This window comes from Argiope bruennichi, chromosome 10 (assembly GCF_947563725.1).
Source record: "Argiope bruennichi chromosome 10, qqArgBrue1.1, whole genome shotgun sequence".
NCBI classification, from domain to species: Eukaryota; Metazoa; Arthropoda; class Arachnida; order Araneae; family Araneidae; genus Argiope; species Argiope bruennichi.
The window spans coordinates 70,986,851-71,014,260 of record NC_079160.1 but is presented as its reverse complement, the minus strand read 5'-3'; the positions used below and the strand labels follow the sequence as shown (position 1 = coordinate 71,014,260).

Below are 27,410 nucleotides of genomic sequence, written 5' to 3'. Positions count from 1 at the left end.
TTTGAAAATTATTTTGGTTTTCTTTATAATGGATAAATTTGAAGGAAAAGTGATTTCTTTAAAAACAAAAATTAAAATATTTGACAGATTAACATCTGGAGGAGGCTCAAGCTCTATTGCAAAGCATTTTGATTTAAATGAAGCAACAGTCGGAACTATAAAAAAGAATGCAGAAAAAATAATAGCATGTGTGGCAGCTCGATATCCATTGAGTATGAATCGAACATCTTATGCCTGAGATATTGCAAGGTAGTTAATGGAAACAGCACTAATTCTTTGGGTAAAAGACAATGTACAAAAGAAAATGTCTATAGACAGTAATGCTATAAGACATAAAGCAGTTAACATTTTTAATAACATCAAAGCTTAGCAATCATTTTGTTCAACTAAAACTATTGAGTTTTCAGAAAACAAAGGATGGTTTAAGAAGTGTAAAAAGAGGCTTTTCTTGACCTTTTCAGGGACAGTGGTTGCAAAAGGAGATACTAAAAAAAAAATTTCTGTAAAAGAAACTGTTAGATTTAAAACTCAAGAAATTGTAGGAAAAGTGCAATTGGTTTATTTTCTAATGAATAGATACTGCCCAAGCAATTTTATATTGTTTTTTTAGGATTAATTTTATGTAGAAATGTCTCGATTTTTTTTAATCTGAAATGTGGGAATTTTTTTGAATTCTTAAGAATTGAAATTTTATCAAAATTAGTTACTCGCTTTCTTACAATATCCACGAGGTTTTAAATCATAATTCTTTAGAAGCTTATAATCAATTTAAAAATGAACCAAACTGGTTTATTTCTCAGTGGTCTTATTTGGGGACACCACCTGTCGGATATCTGTTTCTTCGTTCACTTATCTTCTCTTTTGCCGCCTCTTGTATTCATGGGAAAGCTATAACTTGATATCTTTCAGAGAAGGATGTGATGCAGTTTTCATGTCTTTGGAGTTATTGTCTGCAGAGGAAGACTAAACATATTTGAAACCCAAAAACATTTCACCTTTGTCTTTCATTCTAGATAGTTTCTTATTTTTAACGCTCGTGCTCTTAAATTTTTGCCATTTTTTCCCGTAAATTTCTACATTTATATAGCTTTAATTTTTTATTAAAATTTTTTTTCATAATAATTATTATTATTGCATTTGAAATTTTTGAAAAAAAATCCCGAAAAGTATCAAAGATATAATTTAGAAATTTTGTAATAATTATATCATAAATTGTATTTTTAATATTTAAAGTGTTTCAAATTACCTAAAACATAAATAAAATTTTTTATTAACCTAAAATATTCACAATTACTGCTATTATCATAAAAAATTTGCACAATTGTTTCGAAAGATTTTCTTACACAGAGATTGCACTAGACAAGCAGTGTCCTTAAATGGACACTACTCCCTGTGGAAGGAGAGATGTTAAAAAAAATTATGATTGGAAAATCTATGTCTACACAATCTGTTAATTACAATAATTGGGTTTTTTCATCATATTTAAAAAAAAAAATTAATGACCTGCCCCTGAAAGGGTTAAATAATATTAAAATAAGAGGAGAAGTGAAAAGGCAGATAATGTTCTAAACAATTATTCAAAGTAGCAGAAGAAAATGATAATCATATGTTTAACTCAGATAAAGCACATTTGGTTTTAGAAAAAAATGTCATATATGAAATATCTGTTGGAAACTGATAACTATAGAACTCAATATTTTATGCAACACTTTAAGTGCGTGTCTGATGAAACCTATGCTTATTGACCAATCCTTAAATGGTTGTGGCATCATTCTGACTAAACACAAGATTTCAACTATAGAGAATGTATACTACATTCCAACAGTAGAGAATGAATATTCAGATTACAACATCAAGTTAGAGAAGAATTTAATGATATCACTTCAATTGAACTTGAAAAATCAATTGTGGAAAGAGAAATTCATACAGCTGAATTGGTAAAAATAGTTATCAATTCTCAAACTTGCAAACAGGAAATAGATAATAATGAAAGATCCCACAGCTCACTCTAACCATTTTAGATAAAGGACTGGTTTTGGTTGAAGAACAGCATTTTTTTTTAATGAATAATCCCAACATAGAAAGAAGCTTAAAATTTTAAAAAGAACTATATAACTGTTTGGCTGCATATCATGAAATTTAAAAGGAACTAAGTAAACATCCAAGACAATTTTTAATTACAGATTTTTTTTTTAAGATGTTCCATTCCTGAACAAAATGAATTAGAATAACTTCAAAATTCAGCAAATTAGGAATAATGATGTAAGTTTACTAAAGAAAGAAAAGACAGATCATGAACTAGTGAAAAGGAAATAAAAACATATTTTTAATATCTATATTAATGTGATAATTACAATTATGTGTTTTTTTAAAAGCAATTATTATTGACATTATTTGTTTTTTAAAAAGCAATTTCATTAGTTAAAATACTGTATGCATGATTGTTACATATGGATTGATTAAAAATCAATCAATGAACTATTTCTTAAAAATGTGCATCAAAATAATACAATTTTAATTAATACTGACTGCTATTTAAGGTAATCAATTTACTTTGTAAACTGATAAATAAAAGTTTTGTTTCTTCATTGGATATAGAGATAGAAAGACTATATTTTTAGTTCAAATTCATTATATAATTTCTAAATAAATTCTATAGTAATATGGAATTCTATGTGAAATTTACATATTACATTACATATTTACATTTACTATACATATGTATAGTTAATGATTTTCATTGTACTTGACTGTTAACATTAGTTTATTCTTAGTATTTAAGTAAGGCTACTTTCTTAAGCAGTAATTGTAATTAGTTTATTGTTTGAATTTGATTTATAAAGAAAATCTTAGTGAAGCCTCTATTTGTGTAGTGACAACTTGAAAAATATATAAATTATATTACAAATACAATATTATATTAATACCCTTCTACCTATGTTTAATATAAAAATTTCTAAAAGTATATTTGGCTGACTCTGATATGTTAACTAATCACTTCTGCATTTTCTTTTTAAGCATATAAAATTCAATCTTTAGAAACTCTTATTTCAGTGACTTTTACCTTATTTCCATAGATTTCAAACAAAAAATGTTCACAGTTTTTGAGCCATATAATATGTATTAAATGTGAAGTTTGAAGTTAAGGAATAATTAAGTTAATATAATTTAACCTTATTGTGAATTGTAAAATTTTATATTCATCTAAAAATGCCTTTGTGTAACCTTCTAGCATATACGAGATATATTAGAAAAGAATTTCATTTCATGTCTTTTTACCAAAGAGTGCTACAAAAGCATTATTTTGGCTATTCTTGCAGCCGAACTTTTAATTAAAATTTGGAATTCAAAACATTAATAGAACGTTTTGAATTTTCTATTCATATTTCAAAGGTATATGCACTTGCAAGTTTTTACTGTAACTTTTCTTTGTGGTTTAAAATTAGCTGCTATCAATAATTATATTATTTATTTGACAAACAAGAAGGAAAAATCTATAACTGGTAGTGAATGCTTTTATGAAGGAATACAATGAGCAAAGAACATCAACCTCTTTGCATAGGAAACTTAAATTAAAAGTGTTGAATAGAAAACCAAAACGAGGATTTGGAGGAGCGAATGATATATCATGAAATAGAAAAGTTAGAAACATACCAAAAATACACACACATTAGAAAAGCAAGATTTAAAGCTATAAAAATACCAGAAATTTATCTTTTTAGAACATTCTAAGCATATGTGATAAGACTGCAATGATGTGAATGTGAAATGATTTCTAGCTTTTTATACCTAAATTTTATTTTATTTTTTAAATTTTCAGATTGTTTATCTGATTTTGTATTGCAGATGTAGATATTTCAGTTAGAATATTGACTATTTAATTTAGTTTAGACCACTCAGCTATTTTTTTAGACATTTCATATTGTTTTACGATTACATTGTTTAGTTCTGTAAAAATTATAAATTGTTTAAAATTGTATGTATCAACCTTTACCTAATTCTAATAATTAACCTCATAAAAAATATATTTTATAATAGTATATCTGAGAAATACATGCAATTTTTCATATTGGTATAAAAGATCCACCCATGGAAAAGATAATTATGCTTTCGTTAAATAAATAAAAAACAACTTTTCAGGATTGTGAAAAAACATGTAATATATTTAGTTGTATACTACTGTAAAAATTATGATATACCAATAATTTCTTGATATTTTCTGTTATAGATGGTATTTTAAAAGAAAAATATGTCAAATTTCTCTTTTAGTCACTTTTTAACAATTACTAACAATATATGTAAACCTGATGTTGAAAAAAATTACGACATATAAGTACTTTTTAAATGTTAACATACATCTATATAAAAAAAAGTTAAGATTTTTTAAATGTATAATACATCAAAAAATATATTAATTTTTTTTTTAAATGTGATTAGTGAATTTTTTGCCGTTGTAATTGTTTAGAAGTTTGGGAAAACATTGATTTTCGAGATGAAGCAAAAAGAAATAATGGTATGCCTCAGAAATTAAATATAACTGTCCTACTAATAATGCACTACACATTACTGGATTATTGTAATGATTTATTATTTTCAAATAGGTTTGAAAATATGAATTTAAAATCAGTTTCTAATGATTGAATGCAAGTTTAAATTTCAATTCCGTATAGAAGCATTGTTCAATTTTTACTAATCCAGTTTAATGAGAACAAAATGTTGACATTCTTTTCCCATAAAATATATGGTGAATAAACTTAACAAGAGATGTCATAAACATTATTTGATTCATATAATGAGATTTAAATATGCTATATTTTTGTTACATAATTTTAACATTTTTTTCTTAGTATTTCTTTAAAAATAATAAGACATCTTAGTAGATATGAAGAAATTTTTCCCTTAAAGCTGCAAAAAATATTATGCCTATTAAATATAATGCCTTTGTAATAACATTCAGCAATAGTATAAAACTAAAAGAATTATTCTTTTATATAAATTTTCAACTTAAGCAAAATATAATTATTTTTCAACATCTTTATTCATCCCATTATATCACAGGAAAAAGCAGTTGTATTTTAAAATGAAGACACTTAAAATTTTTCCCATTATTGTTTCATTCTGAATCTAACCTTAATTTTAAGTACAATAAAGTTTATTAAAAGCATGCCTTATACCTCACCTATGCCTACCGTATACCTTAACCTACTCAAGGGAAAATGAGACGAATCTTTAATTCTTCATCATAACAATAGGAAACAGTTAAGATGAAATATTGATAGTAATAAAGCAAATAGTTTGAGTTTCACTTTTACTATGAAACTAAATGAAAAAAAAAAAAAAAAAAAAAAAAACACTAAAGTTTTACTTAAATTTAAAAAATTAAGATCATATTCCTAATATATATATATATATATATATATATATATATATATATATATATATAATATATATATATATAATATATATATATATATATATATATATATATATGTGTGTGTGTGCCAAGTTTGCTAGCTCTGGATCAAATGGTCTGGCTTGTAAAGCATCAACTCACTTTTAATTATTAGTAGAGATAACTTAGGATAATATTAAAGTTTTCATTACAATTTGAAGAGTTATAACTTTTCCTACTATACATTCTTTCTTATGTGAAAATTCTTATTAGACAAACAATTACTTGTAAAAATATCTTTATTTTAAAACAGAAACTACAAAAATTCTCAAAGATAAAATGGCAAGGTTCTGTAGTTTGTATGGTTAACAAAGGAAAAATACCACACAAAATGATATCACAATGATCTTTGACACATTATAGTAAAATATAATTCATGGCATTGTATGGTAGAGATACATTTTGATGATTTAAAAATATAAGTCTCGCATCTTATAAAAATGATTTGTAAAGTCAATACATTTAAAATATTCTATTTAAAATCACCTTAAAATAAGTGTCAAGTATGTAGCACCTTAAAAATGGACTGAATCAACTATAGTTCAGCTAAAAAGCTGATGTAAATTATTGTCTGAAAATTACAATTTTATAAAAAAAATTATAAAGATCACTACAGTAGAAAGATATATCACAGATATATTTTAATTTAAAAATGTTAAATGATAACCATGCTAAGCTTTCTTATAAAATCACAATACATCAGGTACAAAAAGTAGTGCCTAGACTAGTAAAAGACTAGTATAGATTAAAAAAGAAATCACAGTATTTCATTCAGATACAGAGCTGCCACATAAATGAGATTCCAGCATTATAAAAAAGGAACTTTAAAAAATCCTTCATTAAAAAAAAAAAAAAAAAAATCCAAAATATCTTATAAGCGCCTCAAATATTTTTTACCATTAGCAGGTGGTTTTTTAGTTGGAAAATTGATTGGGGCACAGTAATGCCAATTTGAATAAGGTTTTAAGCAGTTACAACAGAATTCATGACCACAAAATAAACAATTGTACTTGGTAATGATGTGCTTGTCTTGGAGCGAAAGATTACAGCAGGAAGGACATTTCATAGGTCTATAGTTCTCGCCTTTTTTTCCAACCTGAAAACCAAAATATATTGCATATTATATATATATTGCAAATGATGAATATAATTAAACAGAAAGTTTGTTATAGAAGGTGTCCATTCTTATCGTAGCCTAATAGCTAATTAACTCGCTGGTTCCAACAGCCATTCAAGCTCAAGCATTTCAAAATACTCTATTTTACTGAAAAACCAAAATGGCAGTTCATGTTCTTGATATACATAGGATACTGCTTAGCTGATGGCTATAAGGGGAATTTGTTAAGCAGAAAATTCTTTGAATGGTTAAAAATATACATTTATGAGTAGGGATTGCAATACCGGACCAAAATTTCAATACCAGTATTCGGTACTTTTTAGATCTTAATACCGGGATACCGGTTTTAGAAATTTTAGAAAAAGAAAGAAAACAGAGGTGTCTCTTTGTTTTATTTGCCAGTTTTATTAGAGAATGTAAATATCACAAAAAATAATTTGTAACCTATAAATTATAACAGTATATAAAGAATCACAAAAAAAAGTAAAGGAACATCTTATTTATTTAAATCACAAAAAAGTGTAAATATCATCATTCAGTCTGTGGTACTATTACAAATTTTTGAAAAGTGATCTTAAAAAAATATAATGCATAAATTGTACTGTCATTAAGCCTGAAAAGTAATTTTCTGTAAAAATTGCCAGCTGTCAAAAACGCTCTTTCGGCATCTACGCCAGTTGGTGCTACTGTTAGCAATGCGTGATATACTTTTTCCACGTATTTACCTCTAAATAATACTATTACAAATAAATCGATTTCTCGTCGGATGGTTTTGGATATAGCTGATTTCTGTATTGTATTTTGGTTAGTTGAATTTTTCTTCATTTATCGCTAATTCTTATTTTTGTTCAAGAGACAATTCTTTTTCACTATCGACATTAGTTTCATCATGATCTTCGATAACTGAAATGAATTCTTCTAAATATGGATAGGCTTGTGGGTAAAAAATTTTAAGAAAATTTACTATAAACTTGATCAGATTTGAATTGGTTATTTTCTTTTCTTCTTTTTCATTTTTAAAATCATTATAATTAGGTAAATACCATAAGACATTTTATATTTTGGTATGCCTCTTCTGTGCGATTTTTAAATGTAATATATAATTCTTCAGATAGTGATGTGTGTTGTTGTTTCAGTGACTGCAACCTAAAATTTATTGTTGCATTAGCTGTTAATAAATTAGAATCTCTCTGACAGAATGCCTCAATAGTCAGTTTTATTGGAAGTAGAGCTGATACAGTTCTGGATATTAAGTCGAATTCACTGTCTGAAAAATTAATTTGCATATTTAAGTCGATTATTGCTTTTTGGATAGGATTTCTCAGTTTCAAAAATCGTTCCATCATTAGGAGTAAACTTTTCCAACATATTTTAGAATCTAATATTAGCATATATTCTGTTTTATTTTCAGTTAGTAATATGTCATTTTTTTATAGGGGAACGTTTATATATCTTAACGATTTTTCGAACTTTATAAATTATAGGAAGCAATTCTTGATGGGTTAATATTTTATCCTCACTAGCAATATCTTCTTCAACAATTACATTGTCATTATCTTCATTGTCAATATCACTCTCACTCTTACTCTCTTCAAAGTCGGAGTCCGAAGTTTCTATATCCACAGTATTTGTATTCTTCCGTTCTTTATTTTTTTTGATATAATACATCTATTACTCCTAATTGAATTCCATGAGCATAGCACAATAACTGATTTGCACCAATCAGATTTCCAACTTTTTTCATAACTGTTGCTCTATCAGTCGTTATGGATACAATATCTTCTTTCAGGGCTAATACATGTTTCGCTAATTTAGATTTAAGCCATTAATTAGCTAATTAATTTCGCCCTTTAGGAAGACATAAAAACAAAAAACGTATACTAATTTGCTATGTTGGCGATCCTTGAACAATAGTGGAGACAATTTTAAAAATTTCTAGTAAATACCGAAAAACTGGTATTTAAACTTGTGAATACCGGTATTACAAAATTGTGTAAATGGCTCAAAATACCGGTATTCGGTATCCCGGTATTGCAATCCCTATTTATGAGGGAAATTAACAGCTTCCCTAAAGCTAAAACAAATCTCTGTGATTTTAAGCAAATGAATCACATGCTCCCCTCCCTCATCCAGACTCATCTGGTGGAGCATCTATAATGAGCAAACTACATTCATTGGCACAAAAGGCAAGAGAAGAGGTGCACTGTAGCTTCTTTGAATGGATGCTTGGGATCTTCCCATATCGATAGTCATTCAATCATAAAAATGCATGGTATATATTGACATATTTTACTAAAATAGAACAGATAGGATCGAAGGATTATATACAAAGTTAGAATTCATTTTGAAATACTTTGACCTGCAATTCTTCCATAGTTTAAAGCATTTTTCAAACCAGAACTATTCCTAACAGTTTAGAAGTTAGTAATTGGGTCACAATAAGAATTGTTGTTCTGTATGCTGAAAAACTTTTTGGTGTATAACAAAACATTCTGATTAAAAAAACCAGTTGATAATAATTATGCTGTCTTCTATAAATCTGTTTTTTACATATTTATGATAATTTAAATTCATTGAAAATTTAAAACTTCATACTTATATCTTGGTTTGAAACTATATAAAGATAATTTTTCAGCTCTTTCTGTAAATTTCCTTGAGTGCTAGATTTATTGTATACAAGGTTCAGATAAAATTAACCATAATGATTCTTTGCCAATAAGCAATGTTATTATACAATATAATTGAACCAAACATTTAAATATTAAATAGCATAAAATAATTCTTAAAACTTCATATTATGGATAAATAGAAAAGGAGAAAGGCAATTTTTAATATACCTGATAACCCAAATGGTAAAATGAATTCTATAGCAATGGTTTTAATTTTAGACTCCAGAAATAAGTTTTTGAATTGACTAATAAAATCAATTTCTTAATGCACATTATGTAATACATATCTAAAAGTTACCATTTCTTTGTGTATTCAGTTTTAAAAAATTAAATTAAAAAATATCTTATGTATTTTATATCATTAGTTATAGGTATTTTATTTAATTATACCACAATTGTTAAGTATACAAAAATAATTTACAAAAATAAGTGTGACAGAAATAATCATATTCAATTTATTATTCCAGCAAACTCTCAAGCTGAGGTTATTTAAGTCAATATCCTATCAAATAATTACGTTATCACAATAATTTCAATATGTTTGTCCAATTTCACATTTACTTCCATACTTATACAGTTGTTCTGTCTAGCAATGAACTGTAACTTTTCTTGAAATGTATCGTTTACAGGAGTATAGATATGCACTTCTCAGTTTGAGTTTTATAACTGATAGTTAAATGGTAATTTTAAATAATAGTTACCTCAATAAATGCATTAAAATTAATTTCTTTGATAGTTTTTTTAAATTGAAGCTCCTCCTTCTGAATATTTTCAATACAGCTCAGTATTCTATCATTCGGTTGCCTCTGGAATGGGTTGACTGATTTTTTGATTGCCATTTCCTAAAATAAAAACAAAATTGCCAAAAAATTTAAAACTTGTGAGTGTCGTTCTTCAAATATATACTATATAATAAAATCAATCACTATCTTTTCATAGCTCAAGACTAAAGTAAAATTCTTCACTAAAAAAGTTGTCCAATATTATTTATCTTCATTAATAAAACAAAACTATCAATTTAGAAATTCTATGAAAGAACACAATTTTTATTAAATTTCAGTAATAAAATCTGTGAAAATATTTGAAAGTTTGTAAAAATTACAGAAAAATAATGTATAAATATTTTAACTTCAAATTTCGACATCCATTAAAATATCCTTTCAATTCAAGAAAGGAGAGACTTTTAAATCACAAGCCCTTAAAATTATGGATGTTGTTGAGGGGTTTGCTTCAAGAAAGTTGCAGCGAAATTTTTGAAGGTTCCTCTTCCACAAGCTATGAAAAGGGCTTTAGTAACAACAACTAAATCAGACAAACTGTTACAAGATTAATTTGTTTCTAAAGTGTCATTGATTTTATAATAAAATTAAAATATATATTAGATTACAAAATTCAACTGTTTGTTTCATTCATATTCAGGAAATGCCATTTTGCTTTTTCCTTTTTTTTAAATAATTATAAAAGTGTTTTTCACACAATTTTCAACAAAAAATTCACAACCCATTCTTTAAAAAAAATTTATAATTGTAATTTTAATACACCTTTTATAGCTTTTTTTTTCTACATAGAAAGCTTTCATTTAATACCATAAACTGAAACTTAATGAAATATTTGTTAAAAACCAAAAATTAGTTAGCTTTTTAACAGATTAAATAAGATATTACAGACCACCATTTGAATTGATTAATATACGGAATAGGAAAATACAGAAAACCATTTCAAGAACATGTTTTTATGTACTTGTCAGTATTAATGATGACTAAAAAGCAGCAACATGTGCTTCACACGTTCAAAATTTCTCATAATAATTAATAATGCACGAGTATATTTTTATAATTTGGCTACATTTTTAATAGGTGCTTTTTGGTCGCCATTAATAAATTATTTTTAAAAAAATAAACATTTGAAAGTTTTTAAGCAAATTACACTCAGCTAAAAGAAAAATTAAACTGATTACTAATTTTGCATTCTTTTTATTTGAAAATTGTATTGAAGATTTTAGTTAAAGTAAATTCTTATAGAAAACTTTGAATTACATTATTTTTAAAGGAAATATATTTTACAAATTCAGTACTTTATTTTCATCCAAATTAATGAATTATTTCCATTAAATCTAGTGGTAAAATTCAGTTTAAAAAAAGAGAGAGGGAGAGAGAAAAGCCCACTGATTTAAGTTTTTGTTCATAATGTCAAGTAATTATAAGAAATTAAACTTATGTATTTAAAAGGGAAAAAAAATTACTTTGGTAAATTAAAAATAGTTATATTATTAAGCTGTGTGAAAATATTTAGAAGTTAGTACAGCTTTGTTACTTATCTAGAATTCAATTTAGAGCAGTAATTCTATTTACTGCTAAATATTATCCAATACTATAATGATATGATGAAAATTTCATTACACTGTAGAAAAAACATTACACTTTTTTTTTTTTATTCCATTAAAAAAAAAAAAAAAAAAAAAAAAAAAAACTTATGTTTAGGCTTGTTTTCCCCTTTAAAAAGCTTTAGATGTGATCTCAGTTTCAATTCCAGAAAGCTAAAAACTACTTGTGTTAATATGAACTAGAAGAATCAGAATATTTAAGAATATATTTTCTACACAGGTGCCCTGATTGTGATAGTAAAATGCAGGGGTGTTTGTGGGACCCCAAAAAATCCCCGGAAACTTTTACGGACTTACTACCGACATTTTGGAGTTTCGAGAAGGGGGGGGGGAGAGAAATGAAAAATTACAATTATGAAGTATTGAATGACCTAATTATAAAAGTTCAATGAATTACTTTTTTTGCAAAATTAAGACCTTTGAACCCAGGTCACGTGATCGCACATCTGGTCGAACGAAGTCTCTCCCTTTTTTTTTCTGCCGCGCCTACTTGCCGAAAAGAATCCAGAAGAGAATGTCCGAGAACCGGGGAAATGAGTCATAACTCGCAATAAGGAAAGAACAAAAAAGAAGTTTTTTCCCCCTTTTCACGCATTATCACTGCCTTTGGAGAAAGAAAGGAAAAGTTTTCACCACACACACTGACCTTGCGTTTTCTGCTTTCAAAGCAAACAAAATTACCCAGATCAAAATAAATAATTCATTATTATTCCTACTTCCTTTTGAACGACGATCCCCGGAATTTCCGGGTATCGAAGTTCAAAATCCCCGGAATTCCGGGGTTTCCCCGGAGCACAAACACCCCTGAAAATGATAAATTACAAAGCTGATGGATATTGTCAAATGAACAAAAATGTGAAAGAGAAATTCAAGAACAATGCGAGTGAAGAATTTTCGAACCTAAAATAATAAAATAGAAGCAAGAGTATAAGAATCCTTTACTTCTACACTGCTAATGGCTACTGATATTCACCAAAAAGAAAAGATTTTTCACCCTACAATTCAAAATGAAAGTTCACGAGGACATGCTTTCTTTGAAATAATTAATTTCTTTTTCAAGCCAGGGAAAATTAATATATGGTTATCCAGAATATACCTTAAAACAAACTTTTACATCTTTTTTAAAAAAGATAAAAAGCAATGCTCAAATAAAATTTAAAAAATTAAGACTTTATTTGGATTTCTCTTTAAGTCTGGAACTTCTGGCATGCACATGAATGAAAATTTGAATTATTTTAAAATTCTGAATATTTTTAGATATAAACTTTATGAAGTAAATTGTTTTAGAAAGCTTAAAAATAAGTTATGAATAAAATTTAGATTTATATAAAAAAAAATCTGTTCAGGAATATATATATACACTTCAGAGAAAATATAAATTTTGATAAGGTTTCGTGTATTTAATAATGAACATTTTATTTATATTAGAATACAGGCAATCTTTCATAAAAATTATGAAATAATTACAATTAATTATACTATTATTTTTATGTAAATTATATAAATTACCTCATATGATTATGTTAATTGATGTCAATTTGATGTTAATTATGCACACAAATTTAAAACGAAATTAAGACAAAATTTTAAAATCCTGAACTCATTATTCTTCAGACTTTTAATCTAAGAATAATGAGTTCAGCATTTCTACTTCTAATTGTGCAATGATTATACGTACAAATAATTATTCAAATTCTCCATTTGATTTGTGTAATTCTACTAAGATATTTTCAAGATTGAGGATTAAATAACTTTGAGCTTAGTGAAATCTTTTTGAATTTATTTTCAAAAATTAAATATAATAATACAGTATATTATGAATTTGATGCTTGCATTCTCTGGTAATGACTTCCAAGGTGCATGCCCTTTCCACCCTAGTTATGCCACCACTAATATATATGTGTAGTAACTATAGTCTGTGTATTTTCTGTAGGCAGTTCAAGGTCACATTTTCTACCTCATTATTGGTACCAGACAACCAATAACAAGGTAGAAAATGTGACCTTGAACCGCCTACAGAAAATACACAGGCTATAATGACATCAATTATTTAAAAACTACTAAGAATATAGCATATTTATAACCCTTTATTATTATTATTTGTGTGTGTGTGTTTATGCAAAAGTAAATTTTATGCCAGAATTCATGAATTTTATATTATACATGATATATATTCCTATAATATATTGACAAAAATTATAACAATTAGTATTATAAAGAAAAGAATGCATGATGTTTTAATAATAATGCATTGACTACGGCACAAGAATAAGGGGAAGTTTTGCATCATGGCCAGAGATGGCTCTTAGAAGCTAACCCCAATTCCTGCAAATGCCGTCACAGTAGTTTGATCATTTGAATTTATTTATATGATGTTCTGATAAATCTAAGGCATGCAAAAGGTTAAAAGATGCACTTTGCATCAGCAAAACTTCATAAAACAAGAAATAATAAAAATTTTAAATTACAATAAATGCATTTAGATAATTACAAATAATATAAGTTTACTCTTATGTAATTTTGTTATGTAAATTAATGAATATGAAAACACTAACTATTCTGTCATAATAATTTTATATTGAAAGAATACTGAATATTACCTTTATAAACTTTTGCCTTTTTTCCAAACAAGCCAGCCTTGCTCTGTTTGCAACTTCATCCTCAAGAACTAATTTTCGCCACAATCGACTTACACTGCTTACCGTCTGCAAATCGTGGCCGGAGAGATAGGATAAGATACAGGATATAAGCGAAAGTGCATTGATATTGTGAAGCTGGCTTAGAATATCAATCTTTGGTGGCATTTTGATATCTGCTGAGATGCATTCTAGCCTCTCTTTCCATGATGACAGAAACACTTCATTTCCCTCATTCAAATCCTTCATCAGTGGACGCTCTTCATTGAAGTCGATATCTGTTACAGATGGCTTTAAACCGGTTCTCTGAAAACGGTGAATGTTATAGAGGTCTTGTATATCAGACATTGAAAGATCAGCAAAACTTTTAGCTCCAGAAACATCCAAAAAACGTTTAAAATATGCTAGACTTTCTTCTTTTGAATTTTCTGAATTCAAATTTTTTACCATCTCCAATAATGGTATTCTACGACCTTTAGATTTAAGACATTCTGAGCTTTCAGGAGTTTCAGCATGAAACCCACTATCATTACCACCAAGCCATTTTAATCTCTCAGTCTTACCATTTAAAAAACATCGTCGATTTTGACGTAGTCTTTCAATTTTTACAGGTTTATCTGAACCTGCACAGCTTCTCGCTGTTCTTGGAGTTTCTGTATTTGAACTGGCATCTCTACGTGAAAATGCCGAACTCCTTGAAAGAAGTAACTTACGTTCAAGTGAAAACGGATCAACTGGTATATTTTCAGAATTGTTCCTTTTTCCAAATAAATTCTTTCTTAATGGAAAAAAACAGCCTATTTCTAATCCTATATTTTCCCCAATAGAAAACTGAGATGAACTTCTAGATTGTGGAGAGTTACCATAAAAGCCACTATCATATTGTTGATGAAATGGAGTACTAGTTGTAAATGACCCTATTGAAAACAAATATTAAAATTTAGTAATCAATCTCACTATTAAATTTTATAGAAAATAATACAATAAAACACTATAAACACTTTTATAGAAAATATCATGAAGAGAATGCAAATTAATTTAAAATGGTTATTAAAAGGTTTTTAACTTATTAAAAAAGTTTTAAAAGGAAGTTTTGCAAATACAGAAGTAAAATCATTCTTTCAACGATTACTCTATTGACAGATTTTATTACAAATAAATGATATGAAAGAATTTCAGGATAATTTTATGGTGTAAATTCTGAATGACATTGTGTTTGTAAAATTGGATTTATTTACAAAACAAAATTTTAATAACAATAGATATATAGCAATTTTCAACGATAATAGATATGCAGCGCACAAAACAGATTAAAAAGGTCTCAATAATAAAATTCATGCAATAAATCAATTTAATCCTAAAGAGTAATATATACATCGCTTGAAATCTACATCAAATGTAAATTAAATGATGAAATTTAAAATAATATTAATGAACGAACGAAGTATGAGTAAATCAAATTAGGTCAATAAAAACAGTATATTAAAACTACATGATGATATACTAAGTTGAATAAAGTAAGACCTAAATAAATTGGGCTAATTCACAAGTCAGCACTTCTCATAAGATTTCCTTTTAAGTGTGGGAGAAGTTTTATTAAAAAAAATTATCATCCATCATATATGCAATTCACTTGCCTGATATCTTGAAACAACTTTTCCCCTTCCTCACTAACATGATAGATTGACTGTCTAATAACAATACAGAATATATACTTTTGTGCTTTTATGTTAATATAAAGTTTTGAAAAAAATTGTTAACTTTTTCAAAACTATTAAAGCATATTTAGATCAATTCTTCACAATTCTTTAATTTATGGTTATCCAGATTACAAACTAAAATTAAACATGATTATGTAAAAAACTCAATATTATCCATAGATATTTTTAATCATTAATGAGTATATGACCTTGGGAGCTATAATCATAATCATTTTTCTAGAAAAGCTAATTCACTTATAGCTTTCCTTTGTTCAGTCCAGGAAATGTTTCGAAAAATGTACGAGGAGCAATTAACATCTCCGAGTATCTTAAATTATTTTACTAGGTTAAGTTTTATGTTAAGTAGCAAGAGAATTCTTTTTTTCTATCAAACAATGACTCCCATTTATTTACTATACTACAATCAGTGTTATTTTGCTTACAGACCATTTCACTTTATTTTAGAGACCTTACTGTTCCCACAAGCAAATGAAACAAGGGTACCAAGTATATTTGTTTTCTTGTCCCAGTTGAAAGTTGAGTATCATTAGGTTTATTTTCAAAAAAAAGTTGATGTTTCCTATAATAGAGCTTCTTGAAAGCCCATTTTTATTTTGATATTTTTTTAATTGTTAGGAAAGTAATTAATTAGAAAGATAGCTATGGAAGGAAGCTAGCTGCAGTACAATAACATATTTCATTTTTCTAATTTAACTATATAAAAAGTTTCAAATCTTCTGGTCCTCATAAAAAAAAAGTCTTAATATTATAACATGCAAGCTCTCTATCTTGACTAAAAAAATGGAAGAATTTCTTCTATCTGTTCTTATTTTAACATTATCTGACTGTTGACAGCTCTAACCCCTATCTGAATATTTAATGTTCATGTTCTGATACTGACAAACTTATTTCACATTTGTTTACACTATTAAGTTCAGAATTCATTTTATCTACATCTGTTGAAGGAATATCAAGTGATCATGTTCACGGATATATCCTCATGCCATAGCTATTTTGAGGATTCCAAATTAAAGTATTCCTTCTTACTTCTATTTAATGATGGAGGCCCTTGCATTCAGAAGACAAAAAATAACAGTTATCAAGGAGCTTAATAGACTCTCTCGAGATCCCTGATTTAGCATCTTTTCTTGCTGCTGTTATGTATTATGGAGTGTTTTCACGGGTAACATTGAAATATTAAGAATATGTAGAATTTCGAAAGTTAGAGCCTAATAATTTTTTTTTATTATTATTAAGTCATGATATAGTTTCATTTCTAAATTGGTGATAATACTAAAATTATTTTTAAAAAATACCATCTTTAATTGCATGGGCATCTAACAACCAGATATTTTGAAAAAAAATAATAAATAAACTCTGCAGTCTACTGAATTCAATGCAAATTTAATTGTTTTTATTTCTAGACTTGATTATATTGAGATAGAATTTTGCATATTGATATCTACACTGTTTGAAAAGCTTTCAATTTTGGATGAAACTGATTTTTCACTATGTAGTTATTAATTCTGAATCTGAAAAGATGGAAGAAATGAAGAAGTTTTGTAAACAAAGTGAAGCTTTATTTTATTTTATGGGAAGAAAATTCCAATGGAGTTAAATTGCTTTAAAACATTTACCAACTAGAAAAATACGAGCACAAGAAATGGAAAGGAAGAAAGTTTTATGAATTTATAGCCATATAAAGAATATGCAATAATTTTTTAATAAAGTAATGTTAAATCACTTTCAAATACAACATAATTTCTTCCAATTTGACAGTCATAGGATTTACTGTTGTTAGAACATCTAATCTCTACTGAACATGAGCATTTCTTGGATCCGAGAATAATATAGATGCCTTATAGGGATGAAGAAAAGTAATTTTTATTTTATCAAAATCTTTATTTTTCTCTAAAATACACTCGAACTATTAGATTCCTTTATAGATAGCTGTCTCACAGCCTGATGTATCTTCTAATTAAAATTTATCTCAAGATTTTGATGTTACCATTTCTCAATGCTACAAATCATCTGAAAAATATTTCACCAATAATTTTGATGTTGTTTTGGGAATGAATGTGTGGTATTACTATGTTCATAGAATAGTCTTAGATTAAAGTGACTTTTCAAGAACAAGTGCAATTCGGCAAATTCTTCTTGAGTCGAGTATGTGCAGTATACCTTAATAATATATTCAATTATCCATTCAAAAAGTTATCATAGAGTTTGAATGATGTTTATAGGGCCTTTTCAAATAAGCAGGAACTTTTTTTATTCCTATTCCATTGCAGAAGCATCTTCCATATGTTAGGGTTCAAAAATTACCACTCTTATTTTAAAATTTTCCGCATGAAAGCAGAGGTTAAACTTGAAAGAAAAGAGTGTTAAAATGTTTTTATTATTTTTAGATTGAGTTGTATAGTATTGAAATACACATTTGAAAAAAAAAAAAAGTTTTTTTTTGTAAATTTTTGAATGTCAAAAATATTGTTGCACCATTTTGCATATACTTTTTACAGACCTCATTTTTAATTATGAATTTTTTTATTAATATTATTTAAATAACTTTTATAAAAGTTAAAAGGTACAAATGTTTAAACTCTAAACATTTTTAAAAGGTGGGTTAGCAAGTACAACCAATTGATTACTAGTCTATATGATTTAATTATCTTAGAATCCTTACTATATACATTCTTCAGGTTAGGATTCATATATTTTTTTTATGGAATTATAAATATTAGCCTTTTTTGTATTATTCAACTAAAAACCAGAAATAAAAAACAACCCTCATTTTTTAATTATTTTAACAATAACTCATTACATTCAAAATTTATATTTTAACAGGCAATTAATTTCACGAATAGTCAGTAATATTTTTAAGTTGAAAAGTTCAAATTAACATTTATTTCAGCATTTTCAAAAATCAGAAATTTTTGGAAAAAAAAAAAAAAAAAAAAAAATCTAAAATTTTTATTTAAATTATTTCTTTTTTTATGTTAGCCTACAGCAGGGGTGGCAAACCTTAATGGATCACTGTGCCATTTTTTCTAAAGAAATGTTTAATGAGGTATAAACGTGCTGTCAAAAAGTTTTGACTTTTGATTGGAAAAATAATATAACTAAATGCAACTCAAACTCTTTATTTACTACAAAAAAAAAAAAAACATTTTGTATTATATAGTAGTAAATGTTTTAGTTATACATGTAATTAAAATTACATTAGTGTGGCTTCTGTTGTTGCAGATTAGACAACAAATATCTTACATTAGGATTGTAAGGTGTTACTTTTAGCAGAATGCCTGCTGAATTTTAGTCATCTGCCAAACAGTTTCTATGCGAGTATTTAGTGTTATTTATCTCTGAAAATGACTTGCAGATATAGGTAGATGAAAATATGGTTAAAATAGCATGAGCCAGCTTCTTCAAACAGATAAATGTGTCTGGAATCTAATTCCATTTTTCCAGAATTTTGTTACTGGGATTTTTACTTATAATGCTTGTTAATCTTTCTGTTTCAATCAATTCCAACTTTTCCTTGTTTCAATAAACTTTTGAATCCATATTGAACTAGACTGGAAATCAATCAGTTGCATTTAAAATTCTTCATTTTCCAACCAATCGAATTGGGACAAGTTCAGTTTATCAATGAAGTCACATTCAAACCGTTTTGCAAATTGTAAAATGCAAATCATTTTGATTGGTTGCGTGCCTAAAATATTGCGCCGTGTATCATTAGTTTGCCATCCCTGGCCTACAGTATGTTATATGCCATAATTTTTTTTTTTTTTAAATGACATCCTTCTCAGCTCTTTAGCTTAATTAGGGGAGCAGTTGATTTTTTTGGATTTTTGATCATCTACATAGCTACAATTCAAAATCTTGTTGACATATAATGATGATAAAACTTGGCATTTTCCAAGTCTATATATATCTGTGTGAAATTTTTATGAAAAACTGTAATAGCAAAGTAAATTTAGTTTTAAATTTAAGTTGATTTGGTCTGGAACAACCATCTTCCATAATTTTCATTTGTCTTAAAGACTGCAAGTTCATTTAAGCATTATATGTACTATATCTTAGTGGATGTTCAATGTTTGAACATAAGTTGAACAACTCATTTTAGGTTTAATAAAATCAGTAATTGAAGAGATAAGAATTTAAATCAATTCAAATTGTAAATAATTATTTCAATATATCACAAAGTTTTTAAAAGCATTATGCCTGCAAGATTCAGAGGGCCAAGTTCAAATGATTATACAATAATTGTCAGCAAATATGCGACTGCAGTGAAATGAAATAGGGTCAGGTGGGGTAAAGTGGTCATGATTCATAAAAAAGGTTTAAACTCTTAAATAATTAGAATTAATTTTTTTTTAAATTTTGGTTAAAAAAATAAAAACAAAGTTTTTTCACTAAAAATTTTACTTGTGGCAACATGCTTCTGGCAGTTGTCATTCATTCTCCAGGTGTGTTTTTTACAGCTTGTTCTTTTGACTTGCATTAACTTTTTTAGCTACATTTTGTTTGATACAAATATTAATACGTTGGCAGTGCAGAAGGATTTACTCACATCTCAAGAGCATATTTTCATTCATAAGTAAGTTTCATTTATTATAGATATAATTTAATAATAATTTTAGTTGCCTGGGGTAAAGTGGTCATAGGCTTAAGTTAGATATGGTTGATTAAAATTAGTCATGCCTAGTTGCTAAATACCTATTAAACATTGGTCTAAATGCTAATTATGCTTGGCTAGTTTTTAATAGTTATTAATGATAATTATTAATTATTCTTAAAGCATAATTAATTAATCAAAATATAAAAAAAAAACAAGCTTAACTATTACCAGGTTTAGAATAGTATTATAATTTGATTGAAATTTTGTGAATTTTTTAAAACATAACATATTTTTCTTATTCTTTACAGCTTCAACATGCCTAGAACATATGCAAGGAAGAATCCAGAAAGCTACTCTGATGCGGTTTACAATTAGCGGTGCTTGCTGTAGAAAAAAGAAAATCTATATACGCTGCAGCTAATGATTTTGAAATTCCCTATCAAACTTTAAGATGGGTTATAAACAAGCCAAAACACAAAGGTCCAGGAAGGGAACCATGGCTAACACATGATGAAGAATTTTGCATAGTTGAAAGTTTAAAATTTCTCGCACAATGTGGATATCCATTTGATCATTCCGATGTTTCAAACCTAATTTTTACGTACTTTAACTCTCCAAATAGTAGAGAAAGTCCTTTTGGGAGAAAACCTCCAGGATCAGATTACCTAAGAAATTTTGAAAAACGCTGGGCAAAAGAATTAACAAAACGGAAACCAGAATTACTTACTACAGCTAGAGCAGCTAATTTAACAACCAAAACTGTAACTACTTTTTTTGATGCCTATACTCATCTTATTGAAACAAATGGTCTTCAACAATGTCCTAACAGAATTTTTAATGTTGATGAAGCTGGACTAGGTACAGATAGCCGAAACAGCCCAGTATTATTCAAAAATCTTCTTGTACTACTTACATGAAATCAGCAACACAAGGAAAGACAATGTTCAGCGTGCTTTTTGGGATATCAGCTAGTGGCAATTATATGCCTCCTTTTACCATTTATAAGGGAGCTCATTTATATGAGTCATGGACTAAGGGTGGTTCTCCAGGAGCCTTATATGCTTGTACAGAATCTGGCTGGATCCAAGATTCGGTATTTGAATCTTTGATGGATCATTTTATAAAATATACAGAAAACTTACAGAAACCTGTTCTTCTGATTTATGATGGCCATGGAAGCCACATGACTTATGGCACAGTGAAAAAAGCCATAGATATAATATTGTGCTTGCCCCCTCATACCAGCCATGCCTTACAACCTCTAGACGTTGGTGTCTTTTCACCATTAAAAAAAGCCTGGAAAGCAATTTTGAAAAAATGGTTCAGAGAAACTCGAGTGCAAAGTGTCTCAAAAAGTGTTTTTCCTTTTTATTGAAGCAACTATTTGAGTGTATCCGCCCACAGAATACCATCAAAGTTTTTTTGGTAGTGGATTATATCCAAGAAGTAGAAAAGCGCATTGTTCTAACCGAAATATCAAATCCGATACACTCATCAGAGCAACAAATAAATCAAAATCAAGATTCTGAGCCATCAACATCTACTTGCAACTCAGATTTGAAACAGGCGGATATATTGCATGTAGATAACCCAACAATTGCATCTCCACTAAAAGATCTAAAACAAGCTATATTAGCAACATTATCTCCACCCATCTCAACTGTAAATGAAAGATCTAAACAAAAAAAGAAACGTGTTCAGGCCAAAACTGGGGAAGTATTGACAGAAGAAACGGTTGCATTGCGTCTACAAAAAGAACATGAAGAACGAGAATCCAAAAAGAAGAAAGTTCAAGGCAGTAAACCTCCTTTGAATCAACTTATAAACACCCCCAGATTTCTCGAATCATATTAGGATCTTGGGTATTGGTAAAATACGAAGGAAAGAAATCCGTTAAGGAATTTATTGGCCAAGTAATTGCTGATTAAGTACCTAAAAAAGTCTAAAATTGGAAATTATTATACATTTCCAGAATCAGATGAAATTGAAAAATCAGAGGTGATCAGAGTCTTGGAGGAGCCAAGTTTCAATAGTAGAGGACATAAATTTGCAATTTAATGGAAAAACATAATATTAAAACAAGGAGAATTGCAGGCATTAAATTTACATTGTATAGTACTTGTCATTAATAAAATGTGACCATTACCTCATTAGTTTCTTTTTAAATTGTAATTTGTTATGGTATGACCACTTTACCCCATCCCTTGGGGTAAAGTGGTCATAAAACTATGCTTTTTAAAAATGTTATAAAATAAATTTATTTCCAACAGATAGTCCTGAAATCCAGTGAATATGCTCTTGAATAATGTAATGTAAAATAACATCCAAAATATTAAGATATATTTCATAAATTCTTATATTTATATTCTGTGAAAGTTAAAAATATCTGTTTTTATGACCACTTTACCCCACCCGACCCTACATTTGCATTCATATTACATATATATAACTTTAAACATTAACAATATAAAACTTAATAATCTACCATTTCTCCTTCAGAAATTAATTAGATGCTTATTATGCTTTACACTCATGTCGCATCAAATCAAAAAAGCATGTTGAAGTACAATGCAAGTCATTTGGCTGCTGGTTTAATTTACAAATTCCTTAAAAAGCAACACAATTGTTTTGAGTAACCAAAACAAGTATTATGATCTCGCAAAAAATTCTTGTCTGCATTTTTGAACTCTGCGTTTAATATCTTTGCTATGGTGTTGAAACAGTAAAAAGAAGTTTAATCATATAAGGTTCTCTTAGAAATAAATTGCTTATATATACCTTTTACCAGTACACTTTATATTATATATATATATATGTGTGTGTGTGTGAGTGATCATCACACACAATCTAAGAATTTTGCATTCTTGATTATTTTATTTTTGTCTTTACAATTAAAACTTTTGTTACAAGATTTAACCTTTATTTTTATAGTAGGGGTATTAAAAAAAAAATTAACAAACTTAAGCATGAAATAAAAAAGAACATTCATATTTATATGGAATGTCTTATAAATGATATTATGCAACAGGATTTGTGATAATTTCCAAATTAAACAGTGCTCTTCAGATAATCAAAATAAAATTTTTAAACAGTTCTCTTTTTGCTTATCTTCTCATCAAACATAATTCCTGAACTGATTAATAGAATGAGATGAAATAGAATAATAGAATGTATATTTTGAGCAAAATAAATTAAAAAAATTATTTACAATTGTTTTCAAACCAAATAGTGATAACGATCAATACATTAGAAAACAATTTCCTATTAGTTTCGAAAATAACTAAGAATTTAATAATTCAGTATTATATATATATATATAAATGTTATGTTATTTCATAGTAACACTAGATAATATGCATTTAATTCTCACTAAGGCTTAACCATTTAAGCATTCCATTTTATGAAACATTACTTGTTGTGATTAAGGAGCTCTGATTTCATTTGGAAGCTATCTCCTGTAGTGGCTGATGTTGAAGTAAAGGTGGGTTCACACGAGACCAACTATTGCATGCAATAGAAGGTCACGCCTACTTCAGGAAAATCATGTGACTGCAACAGGACAATGGCAAATGGTTGTCCCGTCAGGACAACCATTTGCCATTATCCCATCCACGCTGTCTCAACTGTTCACGAGAGACAACAATTGAGCGCAACTGTTGACCTCATGCGAACCCACCTTAAGACCTTGCTTGAAGTGATTGGCTTAGAGACTGAAAAATGTTCTAGTCCATCTGGTTCTGATATGAAACATTTCTATAACATAACATTAAAAAAGTTAATGAATTGATGCGATTGGAGAAAATGTTCCACAAACTTTATAATAAGTTTCATTGCATATTCTTTTGTTGATAAGCTAAACAATGGTTTGAAATAAAATATTCATCTTTTTGTAGAGAATGCTCCAGATAATTAATGCCTTTTTCTTTAATGCTCAAAATTAAAAAAAAAAATTAATGCATATTTTATTTCTTTTTAAATTTTTAGACTAATTTTTAAAACATCAATAATTTTCTGAAAACTGATTGGTTCTTAAAACTTTACCATCTATTATCCCACTATGATCAAATTTTTTTGTATTTACAGTAAAAGATTTTTTTAAAACAAAAAACTAAACATAGAGCTAGAGAGAAAACATAGAGAACAAAACATGACTCAAAAGATTCAGTAATTTCCACCAGTTTATCTACTAAAATTATTCTAACATTTTCTAGCTATTTGATCAGGAATAAATATTTAAGTATAAAATAAAAGGATAACTAAAAAAGAAAAGAAAATATTATTGTAGCACTGCAAGACAATCTATACAAGAATACTGGTTTGTTAGATAGTTATCAATTATTATTTTAAATAATGTAGTAAAACAACCCACTTTAAAAATATATATAAATTCTAATATATAAGTAGCTATTGCATACATATTTGAATATTGTAATCTAACAGTTCTTTACACTCATAAGTGCTTTTAATTTATAGCTTAAGATTATGATGATGATTTAGGAAACAGAATGCTAGATTGGAAGCAACATAATTATATCTAAAAAAGAATATTAAAAAAAACCATTGCAGATCAATGCTTGAACAATTAATTACAAATTAGGTAAAAGGTTTGCTGGTTAAAAAAATATACACTGATGAAAAGAAATTAAAGTTATCATTTTCAAAGAAACGACACTATAAAATTATAAAACTCATATTATTAGAAATAATACAATTTAGTGAGTATATACAAGCTTACATGCTTTTAGCAAAGTATAATGCGCCTAGTTTATATGTGCATACAATGCAAATTATTTAAAATAATTCATATTATGACACACGAAATACATCAATCAAGTATAATCAAATTCATGTATATATCTAAGCGATATAATTTAGCTATATATCTATCCTAAAATACACTTGCTTCAATTTTCATTATTTTTACCTGGAATTTTAAATTTATTATTTAAATACACTATATGATTTGAAGATATATTATTATTTTCTATTAGCATTAACCATTACTTACCTGAACTAAACATGGCCATTTTCGCGGCAATTTTACTGATAAAATACACGCGGGCTAAATAAGCGATAGCGCGAAAGGGTTCAACATAGATAATTTACAGAAACATGTGCTAAAATTCAAAAATGCCTTTTCGAAATTCCCTCAACGAATGAAAAGATACGACCCAGTCAAAGTTTTGCGACAATTTCAACCAATGAAATCGTCCGAATCATGTGCAGTGCTCTTCTTCCCTTTTTCCAAAGAGCTGATTTGTTGAAACAATATCTTACAAAAAAAAAAAAAAAAAAAAAATCTAAATTGTAATGATTAATAGAAAATTTAGATATATCTGGAATTCAAATGCACATTTTGTTGCAACTGAGAAATGCTGTATATGTGTTATTATTTCCTACATTACACAAAGTTATGTCTTTGGATCTTTTCAATTATGTACAAACATGATATCGCTTACAAAAAAGCAGGGTATACGCGATATCAACTAATTCAAGCAATAACTTCTTTTGTTTGCTATTGTTCACTTATTGCCCTAATGTAAGCAGTTGAGACTACATTATTTAGAAAATAGTTATCCAAATGGATAAAGTATTCAAAATATTACCCATAAATGTGATCATTTATGTCATCAAAATATTCAATAAATGCTTGCAGAAGCATTACACTGCAGCGGCCAAACAGGCGATAAATGACTGTTTGTTTCGCCAACTGCCGATAAGCATCAATCATACCTATGGAGATGAACTTTGCTCTCCAACGAATATGAGTGACTCACTTCCTGCCTTCACCGGCTTGCTCCGAACTTCTGCCTCGTGCTGGTCGATGGAATTACGGCCAATGTATCATGTTCTATATTTGTTAATTTAATGTGTAATTAAAATTTATTTTTGTTATCTACATGGCTGGCAGTTTTCATTAATTAGAAATGTTTTAATATTTTAATTTAAAGTAAATTTGGCAATGCGTGTTAAGCCACGCACCAAACTGGTGACCCGATACTTTCTTTTTTACTTTTCTAAAACTTGCGAAGTCCAGCCTCAAAATTTCTAAAATATGCTCAAATCACATTTTAGTAATTGAGCTCTTCAGTTATTTTTCGTACATACCACCCATTATGGATTATTTGGGATTATTGTGCCGAGAGGTAATGCATAAAGGATCAGGTATGTGTTCGAATTTTCTTTTCATTTCTCTGTGATTGGTCAATATTTCATTTCCCCATTATTTTGGCGAAGAAATCTTATTATTTATATTCAGTATTAATTTTTGTGTTATTTTTCATATTCGAAGTATTAATTTCTTATTACTTTCGTTTTGGCTACCATGTTTACTATTATGATTTTTAACTCATAATTTTTTTAAAATACGTGTATTTAAATAATCATAACTTTTTCTAATACTCATAATTATTGTAAAAATTATCAGTTTCCCACATCGAGTAACCAAAAATGCTTATTACTGAAAACGAAACTGTCAATGCTGACCCTCCGACAGAGTCGCAGGTGTCCCATCTTTCGGTGAAAATACCGCCGCTGTGGAGGAACAATATAAAATTATGGTTCATCCAAGTAGAAAGCAATTTTGCCCTAGCAAAAATAACTAATGACCTTACAAAATACAATCATTTAATTGCAACTATTGATCCGGAAACTTTATCAGCGGTTGCTGATATTTTACTCACACACCCCGACACCAACAAATATGATGCGTTAAAGACTCGACTGATAGCCGAATTTTCCGCTTCGGAAAATGAATAGATCCGTCGACGGCTTTCTGAACTACACTTGGGCAAAACCATCTCACTTACTCCGAAAGATGCGCGAACTCGGTGGT

At 27.8% G+C, this 27,410-nt stretch overlaps 1 protein-coding gene across 1 annotated transcript; it reads right to left on the bottom strand.

The window, feature by feature from the left end:
* Positions 1-5,725: 5,725 nt before the first annotated feature.
* On the bottom strand, positions 5,726-25,681 carry LOC129987504 (F-box only protein 5-like). The gene is made up of 4 exons (XM_056095477.1): positions 25,584-25,681; positions 14,222-15,174; positions 9,940-10,080; positions 5,726-6,548 (listed from the first exon to the last, which is right to left on the bottom strand). The coding sequence occupies exons 1-4, from the start codon at positions 25,600-25,602 to the stop codon at positions 6,324-6,326; spliced, it is 1,338 nt and encodes a 445-aa protein (XP_055951452.1). The 5' UTR covers positions 25,603-25,681; the 3' UTR covers positions 5,726-6,323.
* Between the last annotated feature and the right edge of the window lie 1,729 nt (positions 25,682-27,410).